General features: G+C 38.3%; 2 protein-coding genes across 3 annotated transcripts; one reads left to right on the forward strand and one right to left on the reverse strand.

Annotated features, from left to right (window-relative positions):
- Positions 1 to 496: 496 nt before the first annotated feature.
- On the reverse strand, positions 497 to 9,446 carry LOC122301570 (quinone oxidoreductase-like protein 2 homolog). The gene is made up of 5 exons (XM_043112982.1): positions 9,068 to 9,446; positions 8,789 to 8,989; positions 8,438 to 8,696; positions 8,167 to 8,310; positions 497 to 875 (listed from the first exon to the last, which is right to left on the reverse strand). Exons 1-5 carry the CDS (start codon positions 9,406 to 9,408, stop codon positions 780 to 782), a joined length of 1,041 nt encoding a protein of 346 aa, XP_042968916.1. The 5' UTR covers positions 9,409 to 9,446; the 3' UTR covers positions 497 to 779.
- A 15-nt stretch (positions 9,447 to 9,461) lies between these two features.
- Positions 9,462 to 11,787, forward strand: LOC122301571 (protein REVEILLE 7-like). Of its 2 annotated transcripts, XM_043112983.1 has the most exons (3): positions 9,462 to 11,108; positions 11,195 to 11,256; positions 11,418 to 11,787. In XM_043112983.1, the coding sequence occupies exons 1-3, from the start codon at positions 10,934 to 10,936 to the stop codon at positions 11,679 to 11,681; spliced, it is 501 nt and encodes a 166-aa protein (XP_042968917.1). In that variant the 5' UTR covers positions 9,462 to 10,933; the 3' UTR covers positions 11,682 to 11,787. The 2 variants fall into 2 exon arrangements, 1 of the variants encoding a protein (XP_042968917.1); XR_006240209.1 differs by lacking the exon at positions 11,195 to 11,256.
- Positions 11,788 to 13,778: the final 1,991 nt, after the last annotated feature.

The following is a 13,778-nucleotide window of genomic DNA, read 5'->3' on the forward strand; positions in this document are numbered from 1 at the left end:
AATATCCATACCCATGGAATAAATCATCAAAAAATGAAACCGATGGGAATGATTTACAAACCGGCGAAAACCCATAACTGATTTTATAATTAACCCTAATTTTCCCCTAACGACTTATTGAATAATTATGGCCCTACTCTCAACTATCAGCATGAACATTAACTTATAGCCTCGAATCACCCATTTGTGTTCAACATCAACTTCTTTCTGTTCAGGAGGTGCGATATGAGGATGGTACGTCGAATCACCCATTCATATTCAACATCAACTTCTTTCTGTTCAGGAGGTGCGATATAAGGATGGTACGTCTTCTGACCAAACCTAAATTATAATGGTCTACTATTACATTATCTCAACATATGTACATACATAAATACGTGTATATGTATATGTGTGTGTGTGTGTGTGTGTGTGTGTGTGTGTGTGTGTGTAACATATAAGAAAATATATTCATTCATTTGATTGCCTTGAAATATAAGACAGCCATGCAAATCACTTCAGAGCAGCAGAGAGTAGCATTTTACTGGGTTTCTGCAACATAAAACATTCATCTTAACAGTTTTTTAGTAAGTAATCTTACACATTTAACACATGATCCCTATTTATTTTGCCCGAGACTTGTCTGCTTGTATAGATTTCATGTTATTAATAGGTCATAGATTTGATAATGATAATACAAAAGACACCATTCATAATCCGTCTTGAGTAATGAAAAGGGAAGAGTATCTGACATGCAAGTGCTAAGGGTAACACTTCATCCCAGCTGAATTCTGACCAAGTTAAAGATTAGATCTTACATTTCTCTTGTCATCAAGAATAATCATCACCTTCCCAATTGCTTTCCTATCTTTGATGGCAGAAAAAGCGAGGCTGACCTGCCAAGAACAAGAACTTGAGTTGATAAATCGCCCACTACAAATTTGAATACAATCAACAAGCAGACAATAATAATCACATGGTCCAAACTTCACCAAGATGCTCCTTTTAAGCAATATACACCAAGCATGTTGCAAATTATGATGGATGTGCAACTTGTTCAACCAGGCTGCTGAAGAATTTTCTCCAAGTTTGCAAGGTTCATTTTGGCATAAGCGTTCTGAAGTCTAATTTTACTTCTCACACAAATATTGGAAACTGGATCACCCAAGACTCTCACCATAAGGCCTGTTGGTTCAGGGAAAAAAAAAAATACTTGCTACCCAATATGCACCAAACAACAACAGCAGCAGCAGCAACAACTATAATAAAAATACCGGCCATTTTAGGGTTAATTATGCTTCAATAAGGAATGGCTTCTGTTCGAACCATTAAATCCTTGGCAAATGTGGATGAGCAAATTAGAACAACCTATGAGTTTCTTTAAATGTTAACAACAAATGGTACGAATTCCGTACTTAGAGGTGTTATAATTTGGCTCGTGGCTTCATTGGAAATTTTATGCAGCCAGCCAACTGTATCACAAACACTGTACACATGACAACCAAGACCAAGGTTGAACATTTCTGAATGCGTTTCTTGATATATAGAAATATAATATATTTGCTAGCGAGGCAATTTATGGTACTCTTTTCATAAATTAAAAAGGGAAAAACCCAACAGAGTCTATTTCTCTATGCAGGATATCCTGTTGAATAAGTAAATGCAGCCACTTGGTCCAGCATATCTAAAGAAAAGAAAGCTTTGTTTGGGATCGTCCCACTCCAGTATGCAATGGCTGGGTAAACCAGTCAGACCTTACAAGTGTATACATAAAGTGTTTAATTAGCTAGTTTACTAAAGTTGATGAGTCAGACTGTAGTTGTTACACATGTCCATACAGTTAGAGTTGGCAGCCTTTTACTCTCTCGCTGGATTGTTAAACAGAGTTATGTTATGTAAACTATTCTAATCATTCATCCTTCTCGTCTTTCATAAAAGGTAAACCTATTTTCTTCTTCACACGTATCAGAATAATCTGGTTTCCCCTGATATTTCGAACTTCAATCCTTCAATGGTGGCTTCTTCCAAAACTAGTATTTCCTCTGTTATATCAGAAGATTCTTCTAATCTTTTCTTTCTGCATAATGGAGATAGTCCAGGATCTATGCTTGTAACTCAACTTCTTACAGGAGAAAATTTATCACACCTGGTTTGGATATATGATAATGGCTCGATTCTTTGGTGCTCATTCATTTGTCATTTTTTGCCTTATTGCGTAAGATGGGTCTTCTGGATATATTCTCCATCTTGAGACGGAGTGTTAAGTTTATCAAGTGTTTAATTAGCTAGCTCACTTAATGAGTCAGATGGTAGTTATTACACGTGTACATACAGTTAAGAGTTTCCCACCTTCAATTCTCTGTTTCTGGTTTATCATATAGACTTGTGTTTTGCAAACTATTCATTCAAGCATCCAGTCTCATTTTTTGATGACGAGGAATCCTGGAGACTCTGCAAATGCAGCATGTCTTTTACTTGGTTAAACTCCGGACCCCTGAAGCGCGTCCCCATCTATAGCTCAGGTAAATCATTGGCTTTTCACTGATGGGATGGTCCCTTAGAAATTGTCTACACCCAAGGGTACCCTTGGACTTAGAGGGAGCATACCACTAAGACCAAGGCTCTTACTGTCAAGAGATACAGGCCAAGACTAAAGCTACAAGTCGTTTTACATATTCAGTTATTTATATTCTCAATTGTCGCATACATTAAATATTCTTTTATTCATTTTTGTATATGTTTATTAGCTAGCACACTACAATAGGTTTAGTTTGTTAGTCTGTTAGGTGATTCTCTGTATATATGCTCGATAGCAGTCTTGTAAACAGTGGCTTGAATGGAATCGTAATAGCACTTTTGCTCAATTGATTAGCTCTCTTTTTTTCTCCTTTGCTCAACTGCACCTTCCTTTTATTTCCTTACATGGTATCAGAGAGCCATCGATAGCATTTTCAATGGCAACTCCCAGCTCCAAATCCCCCAAGCCTCAATTTGACCCAAAATCAAACATCTCATCTCCATACCTCAACCTCAATGAGCCGGCGAATCCATATCGGCTTGATCACGTCGATAACCCAGCCCTAACCCCTAACCCTTGTCACCGGTCTTCTTACTACTCACAATTACGCCACCTGGTCTCGCTCAATCCGTCGTGCTCTCTGAGCCAAAAACAAACTTGGTTTTATAACCAGATCTCTCATCAAACCTTCTGAACCCACAGACCCTTTACTTGAGCTTTGGGAGCGCTACAACGACATGGTCGTCTCTTGGCTCCAAAACTCGATCAGTCCTTCTCTCTAGTCCAGGGTTCTGTTCGTTGATGATGCTCAAGAAATTTGGCTGGATCTTCAAGAGCGATTCTCTCAACAAAACGGTCCCCGTATCTACAAACTCAAAAAGGATTTGGCTGCTCTGCTTCAAGACCACGACCCGGTCAGTATTTACTATGGAAAATTAAAAGCTCTTTGGGATGAACTTTCTGTATATGATCCCATTCCAGCTTGTAATAGTGGTCTTATGAAAACCTTGCTGGATCGATCTCAACGAGATTGTGTACTGCAACTTTTAATGGGTCTCAACGACTCCTATATCCCCATCCGAGACCAAATCATGCTCATGGATCCCCTTCCCCCTGTCTCTACGGTGTTTTCCCTAGTCCAATAGCAATAAAGACATCACGAAATGACCTCCCACACCCCATCTCCCGAAACCATGGCTATGGCAGTGAAGAAACCCTACACTCCTTCCAAATTCTCTCCTAGACCAAACCAATCTTTCAAAAAGGACCGTCCCTACTGCAGTCACTGTAAAATCACTGGCCATACTTTTGAGACTTGCTTCAAGGCTGGCAATGCTGAGCCACCCCTTTGCACACATTGCAAATTGACTAGCCACACCATTGAGAAATGCTACAAACTCAATGGATATCCACCTGGCCACAAATACCACACCAAGCAGCAACAGGCCTCTAGTTTCCTTGCAATTCAGACATCTCTTTCGATTGCTAATGAATCTGAAGACACCAGTGATGACAAATTTGGATTGACCAAGCAACAATATCAGCAACTAATGGCACTGATCCAACCTCAGGATTCCCCCATTGCAGCTTCTGTTATCCACTCCAGGAACACAAATCAACCCTCTCTTCATACAACATCATGTTCCAAAATGTCTGGTACTTTTATTTCTCTGTCTACATGCACACAGCCACACACAGCTCCATAAATGCATCCTCTGTCGATTGGATACTGGACACAAGTGCTACAGACCACATGGTCTGCAGTACCACTTTTTTTACCACTACCACATCCACTGTTTCTTTAAAACTGCCCAATGGTCAATCCGCCCTTGTCACACACATTGGAACACTTCAGTTAACTAATTCTATCATTTTACATAATGTTCTATGCGTGCCATCATTTTCTTTCAACCTTATTTCAGCAAACAAACTAACCTCTACCCTAAATTGTTGTTTGCTCTTCTTTTCCACTCACTGTTTTATTCAGGACCTGCATTCATGGATAAGGATTGGGAAGGGTGAGCTCAAGCATGGCTTGTACCACCTTATTTGCAAGTAAGTTCTTCCCTCAGCACTGACCATTTTTCTCTCAACATACAAATACAGCAACAATTCAATATTTGCTTGTTTTAGTTCCATTACAAATTCTGTTTCCAATACTGACCTATGGCATTGTCGCCTAGGCCATTTATCATTTCCTCGATTACAGTTAATTTCAGATCCTCTTGTACACAAGCAAATTTCATCTATTAATGTAAAATCTTGCAAAATTTGCCCCTTAGCTAAGTTCCACTGTTTACCTTTTCCGGATAGTTCACACTCTTCATCAAGAATCTTTGAGCTCATCCATTGTGACTTATGGGGTCCTTGCTCCACAACTGTACATGATGGCTCAAAGTATTTCTTGACCATTGTTGATGACTTTTCCAGAACTACTTGGGTTTATTTGCTTGCTGCCAAAACCGAAACCAGAAAATGCCTTGAAGCTTTTTACAATCTTGTTGAAACACAATTTCAAGTGAAAATTAAAATCCTAAGAAGTGATAATGGTACTGAATTTAACATGCACGAATTTTTTAATCAAAAAGGAATCATCCACCACACAACTTGTGTAGCAACACCTCAACAAAATGGCATTGTTGAGAGGAAGCACCAGCACTTATTAAATGTGGCTTGTGCCCTTCTTTTTCAAGTTGGTCTTCCCTTAACTTACTGGAATGAATCCATCCTTACAGCCACATACATCATTAACAGGCTTCCATCGCCCATTTTAAACAATAAAACACCTTATGAGCTTCTTTTCAATAAGAAACCCGAATATGCCCACATGAAGATATTTGGTTCCTTATGCTTTGCTGCAACACTTACCAATAATAGAAAAAATTTTGACCCTAGAGGTCGTGCATGTGCATTCATTGGTTACCCTTTTGGAACCAAAGGCTACAAACTTTTGGATCTCCAAACTAGCACCATCTTCATTTCAAGGGATGTTTCTTGTCATGAATTCGTTTATCCTTTTCAAACACCTCCCTTCCCTCCTTCAACTATCTCACCTATCCCCATTTTCTCTCCTCCCTTAGTACCTTTCTCTACTTTCCCAACTTCCAATCCTACTACTCCCATATCTTCTTTTCCTTTACACTCTACCCCTCCCACTGTCCCTGTTGATCGTCCTACTACTCCCATATCTTCTTCTCCTTCAGACTCTACCCCTCCCATTGTCCTCGCTGATTGTCCTACTTCCTCCTCCCTTCCTCCCACTTCCTCACCAAAAACTTCCATCATTCCCATGCCTGCTGCCCCTGCACTTCGTAGGTCAACCAGAAACAAAACTGCCCCTCAATATCTGAAGGACTTCCACTGCAAACAAGTCAGGCTTGTCTCATCTCAGCAATCAGCTTCCACAACATATCCTTTATTAAATGGTAAGTTCTTTTCTCTCTCTGATTGCTTATCTTATAAGCATTTTAACCCCTCTTGTCAAGCTTTTTCATCATCCATTTCCATTCAAACCGAGCCCACTTCATACACACAAGCAATTAGAGATCCTGAGTGGAGAAAAGCCATGAATGCTGAAATTGAAGCTTTGGAAAACAACCATACTTGGACCATCACTGATTTGCCTAAAGATAAACAAGCAATCGGTTGTAAGTATGTCTATCGCATTAAATTCAAATTTGATGGTACTATAGAAAGACTTAAAGCTAGACTTGTAGCTAAAGGCTACACCCAACAAGAAGGCATCGATTATGATAAAACTTTCTCACCTGTTGCAAAGCTTGTAACTGTTAGATGCCTTTTTAGTGTTGCTGCCATCAAAGGATGCTATTTACATCAATTTGATGTAAATAATGCATTTCTTAATAGTACCTTGCATGAAGAAATTTACATGAAGAAACCCCCGGGATAAACTAAGGGTGCACCAAACCAAGTTTGCAAATTGCTTAAAAGCCTCTAAGGCCTCAAGCAAGCCTCGAGACAATGGAACTCTACACTTACTTCATCCCTCATTGCTTTTGGTTTCATCCAATCAAAGTCTGACTACAATTTATTTACCAAGCATGAAGGGGACAGTTTCATTGCTTTGCCGATTTATGTTGATGATTTTCTGGTTGCTAGCAATTCCATAGATTCCATTGCTTCTCTATGAACTTTTTTGAGTAGCAAATTCAAAATTAAAGACCTTGCTGTCTCCGTTATTTTTTGGGCTTGGAAATTGCTAGATTTCCCCAAGGTATCCACATTTGTCAAAGGAAATATGCCTTAGACATTTTGGCAGATTCGGGAATGCTTGGATGCAAACCTCTTAGACTACCTATGGATCAACACTTCAAGATAAGTAAATCTGATGGCAACCCACTTCCTGATCCTAGTCTATTTCGAAGGTTAATTGGTAGGTTATTGTATCTCACAATAACCCGCCCAGATATATGCTTTCCTGTTCAGTTATTAAGTCAGTTTATGGATCAGCCTTCTTCCTCACACCTGGCAGCAGCTTATCGAATTTTGAGATACATTAAAACTGCACCTGCTCAAGGTCTTTTGCTCCCATCTTCATCTCAAATTCAACTTACAGCTTCTTGTGACTCAGATTGGGCCTCTTGCCCAAATTCTCGTCGATCTACGACAGGTTATTGTGTTTTTTGGGTCAATCTCTTATTTCTTAGAAGTTTAAGAAGCAAACGGTTGTCTCAAGATCATCAGCTGAAGCCGAGTATCGCTCCATGGCTACCACCTGCTCAGAAATCACTTGGCTTCGCTTTCTTCTCCATGACCTTGGTATTTCTCATCCACAGGTACTGTTCTCTACTGTGACAACCAGGCAGCCCTTCACATTGCTGCCAATCCGGTGTTCCATGAGAGAAACAAGCACATCGAGCTTGATTGCCACTTGATACGTGACAAAATTCAGGAAGGAAGTCTTACTACAGCTCATATTTCCTCTCAAGCACAATTGGCCGATGCATTCACCAAAGCTCTACCATCTTATCTTCTTCAAGCACACTTATCCAAGATTGGAATAGTAAATTTCTATTCTCCATCTTGCGGGGGGATGTCAAGAGATACAGGCGAAGACTAAAGCTACAAGTCGTTTTACATATTCAGTTATTTATATTCTCAGTTGTCGCATACATTAAATATTCTTTTATTCATTTTTGTATATGTTTATTAGCTGGCACACTACAATAGGTTTAGTTTGTTAGTCTGTTAGGTGATTCTCTGTATATATGCTCAATAGCAGTCTTGTAAACAGTGGCTTGAATAGAATCGTAATAGCACTTTTGCTCCATTGATTAGCTCTCTGTTTTTCTCCTTTGCTCAACTGCACCTTCCTTTTATTTCCTTACACTTACCACTTGAGCCAACCCCTAGGGGTTATTCATTCTTGTTTTTATTAAAAATCCAAGTTAGTTTCTTCTACACAGATCTCACTGACCTTCCTTACCTGACTGGAGCTCTCGCAGTTCCGAAATGTTTGAAGTTATATGTACTATATAATTGGTAAAGGCTATAGAGAGATACATTTCACCTAAAGCTCCACTCTATAAAAGAATGTAGGCCCAATTTCATTTTCATTTTTTGCTTCTTTTTTTTTTTTTTTTTTTTTGTGGGTGGGGGGGGAATGGGGGGGATGGGGGGCGTTGTGAAGAGCTTAAGGATATCCTGACCTCTGACAGGCTATAAGTATGAGAAACATGGATTGTAATCAAGCCTCTTGCCAGCCATGAGAGTAGCTCCCTAATAGAATCTTCAAGAACACCAGGTCGATGTATTCTGTAGCTACCCCAGTAAAGTCCATGCACTGTCCAATTCTGGTGGAAAGAAATTAAAAGCCAGAGGCATTAAAATATATGAAACATAGAAATAAATTGCACTAACTTGTTTAACTGTGGAAGTCAAAAGTGGCCCGATTTAGTAGTTTTGACCACCCGTTCGTACCTTGACGAGGGCGATGTTAGCAGGGATGACAGGGAACTCCCCGCTGGCAAAGCCAATGACCAGAATGTTGGCACCCCAATTCAAAAGCCTAAGCGTTTCTTTGGTCAGCTTGCCTCCAACTGGATCGTACAAAACATCAACCCCTTTGAGCTTTCTAGCATGGAGGAAGTCCTTGACACTTTTGGTAACATTTTCATAGCTCAAGTCCACTACATGATCAACACCCAGTGACTTCAAGAAGTGCGCCTTTTCAGTTCCCCTAGAATCCAAACGCAACACTTTATTGAAATGAACTAGACTTCACATGAAGAGAAGATTAGAGCAAAGGAAATAAGAGAAGAGAGAAAGTACCTAGCGACGGCAATAACAATGGCGCCGCAAACCTTTCCGATCTGAACAGCAGCAAGGCCAACTCCCCCAGCTGCACCAAGAACCAGCAAAACCTGACCAGAGCTCAGAATAGCCCTGTGGACAAGTGCCACATGTGATGTTCCGTAGGCAACAGGAAGTGCACCAGCGGCCACCATATCACATCCCTCTGGCACTTTAAACCTTCATTAAAAATACAGATTTAACTTAGAAATTTATAATAAAAATTTTTAGAGTTATTGCAAGACAAAGAAGACTAACAGTTGGGACTGGTCCGCAACGATGAACTGAGCAAAGGAGCCAAGGCTGGCGAAGGAGCAAACGGGGTCTCCGACTTTGAATTGGGAAACATTGGGACCCACGGCATCGACGAACCCAGAGTAATCGGAGCCTGGGATGAAGGGGACGGGAGGCTTCTCCTGGTACTTGCCCTGTACCTGCAGGTAATTCGCATAGTTCAAGCTGGTGGCTTTGATCCTCACCCTCACTGCGGTGGGATAATCCAATTCGGGGATTGGGTGGATCTTGCTCAATACCATGGGAGAGTTGGACCTCTCTTCGGTTGTGGGATCGCCCAATTTCCGGCACAACAGCGCTTCCATTCTCTTCTCTGTCTCGCTCGGGGCTTCTAGCCTTCCGCTGCTAATAACTTAAAAGAGCAATACTACATACAGTCATTTTTGCGTACTTTCTGCACACTCCATTGATATGATTGGTTAGATTAATTTTTTTTTAATATCCAACCAATCATATCATTGGAGTGCATAAAAGAGTGCACAAAAATGACTGCACATAGAATTTTTGTAACTTAAATTAAAGGAAAACTCTTGGTATAAGCGGTTTCAGTGCACCGATGCGCACCGATATCCTACGCAGCTGTTTATTTAAACGATGCGTTGGGAGTAAAAAGGGAGCGGGAATAAATTTTGTTTGGAAGTGAGATTTGGTAATGAATTTCGCTCGCTTCCCCCCCCTCTCTCTCTCCATTCTCTTCTCTTCTCCTCCCCATTCCCGTTCTTTGTCAAACACTTCTCCCCTCCCTTCTGATGTCTATCACTAGTCACTATCACCGCGGAGTGTCTCTTCTCAAGTTTATTATATTTGGGTTCCGAACCCTAACCCAAAAGAGGAGCGTTGCTATTGCTTCTTCTCCGTGATTTATCGTAATTATAGGTTTTCTCTCTCTCTCTCTCTCTCTCTCTCTCTCTCTCTCTCTCTCTCTCTCTCCATTGCTTCGTACTTCTTCTTCTTGGGTAACGGAGTTAATCCTTTGCAATTAATCCGTTTCGCTGGGTAACGGAGTGTGGAATCTGAAGTCTTTGGTCCCAATCTAATTTTTCGTTTGGAATCAGCACCTGAATGTGAATTTCTGATTTAATTTTTTCTTCTTTTTGAATCTCTATATCGCTAAAGTTTTAATGAAGATTGAGGAACAGTGGAGTATGTATTGTTTTTAATCTGTGTTTAATTATGGGAAGCTTGTTTTACAGCTATATGGACTTGAATCTGATTCTTTTCAAAGGGGAATATTTTTCTATTACTAATTATCATGAATTTCCGAGGTTCATATTGGTATCTAAATGCTTGTACGCATAGAAATGAGAAGGATATGTTACTGATTATGAAGTCATATTGACTTGTAAAAATTAACACTTTTTCCTGTCACAAAAGATATGGAATGGGTGGATTTGGTTGAAAAAGTAAAAAATGACAGTCTTTTGCTTTGGAATTTACTTGTAGAGAGTGGTATCTATGAGAAAGGATTGGGAGTTTTCGATTCATAAGTAGCATACACTCAGGTTTTATGCTTATTGGCATAACATATTTTTGCTAAGTGGTCTGGTTGTGCAAACTGAGCACTAGATATGCAATCATTGTTGTCAAGCATCGTTCACAGCAATGCACTTCTGTTTAAAATGGAACATGCACTTGCTGGGTCCAATTAATTGGTTCGTTCATATTAGTTTCATTCTCTTCAATTAGGTATTATTAATCACACTTGTGGGGATGTGTGTATGTGAACTTGCATTTGGTGGAATTTTCCTTTTGGGATAGAGAAGTCTACTGACTACATTAAAAAAACCAGGAAAATGTTTATTTTTCTCTTCTTCTTTTTTTCCTATTAACATGCAACTTGAAGCTACTAAGTGTTTTAGTGGAATTTCCCTTTGTTTTTTCATGTTGGAGCAGGTAAGGAAGCCCTACACCATTGTAAAACAAAAAGAAAAATGGACAAAGGAAGAGCACCAGAAGTTTATTGAAGCCTTAAGGCTTTTTGGTCGTGGTTGGCGTCAAATCAAAGGTAAGATTGGCAATTGGTGATTTGGGATAGTTTATTCATATCTATTGGCCATCCAATCAAAGTGAAGTTTCTCTCATTTAATGCAGCACATGTAGGCACCAAAATTGCAGTTCAGATTCGAAGTCATGCTAAAAAATTCTTCTCTAAGGTTTAATGCCTATATTCAGGGTCTAATTCCTATTATAGAGCATATACAGAATTGTAAAACTACTTCTAGATCAATTAAAATCATATAGAGTGCATTTTTTTGTGGGTTTGTCTAGTTATATCTTTCCTCTGCATTAACCTTTTTTTACTTACTGCTTTCAGGTGGTCCGGGCATCCAACAGCAACATTGAAAACTCCATTGAACCAGTTGAGATACCTCCTCCATGGCCAAAGAAGAAACGCTCGCATCCTTATGATTTTAATTCGTTTGATTCTCCTAATGGAATATCATTAACAAATCAAACTGAAAGGTCTCCATTGCCAAATTTATTGGTGGCCAAGGAAGGCACCAAATCAACTTGTAGTTGTGATGACAAAGTTGTGTATTTTGTTGTAATGGACGTAGCCAGTTGTATTTTGATTTAATGGACATAGTCATGTGTATTTTGTTGTAATGGACATAGCCATGTATATTTTGATTTAATGAACGTGGTCATATGTATTTTTTTGTAATGGACGTAGTCATGTGTATTTTCTTCACTTTGATTTAATGGATGTGCAATTAGATCAGATTTGGAAGACAACTTTTTCTCTAATGATCATAGATCACTCATGTTTGGAACAGGTTTTACCTGGAACTTATTTAGGTAGACCTAATTTAACTTTGCTTTCTTTTTCTTGCATTTACTTCCTCAAGACTTCAACAGGATATAAAGTAAGAGAAATAGACATGCACAATTTTTTCAATATACTTCAAGATTTTGATAACAACCAAGTTTTCAATATTTTCTGAAAAATCAACTGCTATTTTCCAATTTTCTGATCAATATCATTTTTAAACGATGCAGTAAAATTAGAGATGCAGTAAAATCAGAGACACATAAAGACAACCATGCTACTTTGTTCCAGTCAATATCAGTCTTAGGCTGAAATCATAGGCATTTTCTATTCATTTTATTGTTGAAATCAGAGATGCAGTAAAAAGTTCAACACTTAATCTACTCAGTTTGTTGAAATCAGAGATGCAATCATAGTTCAACACTTAATCTACTCATTTTCTTGCTGAAAATCAGGGAGCCGTACTTTTTACCGATTGCAAAAGCAACAATAGTGGAGTGATTCTGCGTAAAGAAATACTTTTTCCCGGATTCCAATTTCCAATCCTCCCTCTCAGAAACTTGCAAGTATCCCGCGCTTCTCAACTGCTTCTTTGCCTTATCTAAAACACAACGTATTGACAAACGACCTCAACCTTAATCACTCGTACAAAAAAAAAAAAAAAAAAACTACTTGAAGTGCAACGGAACTAGAGAAAGGGAGTGCGAGAGATGACATATGAGAAGTTTCAATTCTTTTATTCTTTTCAGGAAGGAGATTTTTACATATAAATGTCGTATGCTGGGTGCAAGGCTTACTAAGACTCCTATGTACTCTAATGTAAAGTTTGAAACTGTATAGAGACTCCTATCAATCAGAAGTAGTAGCTGCAATGGAGGCAGTGATCGCGGAGGGGAGACGAACGAGAGAGATAAAAATAGCAGAAATAACAAATCTTCTTCTTCTTCACGTTTTATTTTATTTCCGTTTCCCTCTCTTTTTAATATATTGTCCTTTTTTAATGAAATTGCCATGTCAACATCGGTGCACAATGGTGTGCAGGACGGCTTGCCTGTAGAAGAACTCTAAATTAAATTTTAACAATCCGTATTTTCGCGTGATGTTGTCGTCAACTTTCGAACATATGGATGGGTCCGAAAAGTCATCTCGTATAATCCGTTTTTATATCTTTAATAATTAATTAACAATAGGTTAACATGATATAATTTATTTAAATCGTTTCATATAAATAAATTAAATTTATACACATAATTCATTTGAAGTAATTAACAAAATTTTACGTAAAAGTTAAAAGTCAACAATAACTATTAACAAAAAATATTAATATTTTTTAAATTTTAACATAAAATAAAATTAACATTACAAACCCTACGATAACAAATATAAACTTAAATTTAGAATTATTATCCTAACAATAAAAATATAAACATATTAAAAAATATTAATATTACAACTCAATAATAATAAAGTTATTATTTTGAAATAAAATCTAAATGGATTGATTTCGAATTAGGCCGGTTGACCTATTTATAAAATCGTATTTTAACGGATCAATTTATTTTTATTCAAATTCGTTAATATCAAACTCAAATCTACTATTTTTATATTGTATTCGATTGTTATATCATATTATCACCCCTAATTACTATTACAATCTACAGCCCAAGTAATTATAATGAATTAATAATGGAAAGGCAATAATTTTTTCGGATTAAGGTCTTCGGAAATTCTTAACAATTTTAAAAGAGTGTGCTACCGAGGAGTCTACCCAAATTTTCTACCGATCAGTAGAGTTTTCCGAAAAATCTGGACCATTCGTTTGAAAACTATGGTGAGGATTCTACCATGGTCCACGTAATCAATTAGTGTGAAATATTTTCCCGTAAGCTATCAACAACAAATGTT

The sequence above is a fragment of the Carya illinoinensis genome, chromosome 2 (genome assembly GCF_018687715.1).
Source record: "Carya illinoinensis cultivar Pawnee chromosome 2, C.illinoinensisPawnee_v1, whole genome shotgun sequence".
Taxonomy (NCBI): Eukaryota; Viridiplantae; Streptophyta; class Magnoliopsida; order Fagales; family Juglandaceae; genus Carya; species Carya illinoinensis.

Excerpts from the sequence above, each read along its gene's own strand:
- LOC122301570 (XM_043112982.1), bottom strand. The coding sequence starts at position 9,408 with ATGGAAGCGCTGTTGTGCCGGAAATTGGGCGATCCCACAACCGAAGAG. Across the intron at positions 8,697-8,788 it reads ATTGTTATTGCCGTCGCTAG|GGGAACTGAAAAGGCGCACT; the intron begins GTACTTTCTCTC and ends TTTGGATTCTAG. Across the intron at positions 8,311-8,437 it reads CTAACATCGCCCTCGTCAAG|AATTGGACAGTGCATGGACT; the intron begins GTACGAACGGGT and ends TCTTTCCACCAG.
- LOC122301571 (XM_043112983.1), top strand. The coding sequence starts at position 10,934 with ATGCAACTTGAAGCTACTAAGTGTTTTAGTGGAATTTCCCTTTGTTTT. Across the intron at positions 11,109-11,194 it reads TGGTTGGCGTCAAATCAAAG|CACATGTAGGCACCAAAATT; the intron begins GTAAGATTGGCA and ends CATTTAATGCAG. Across the intron at positions 11,257-11,417 it reads CTAAAAAATTCTTCTCTAAG|GTGGTCCGGGCATCCAACAG; the intron begins GTTTAATGCCTA and ends TACTGCTTTCAG.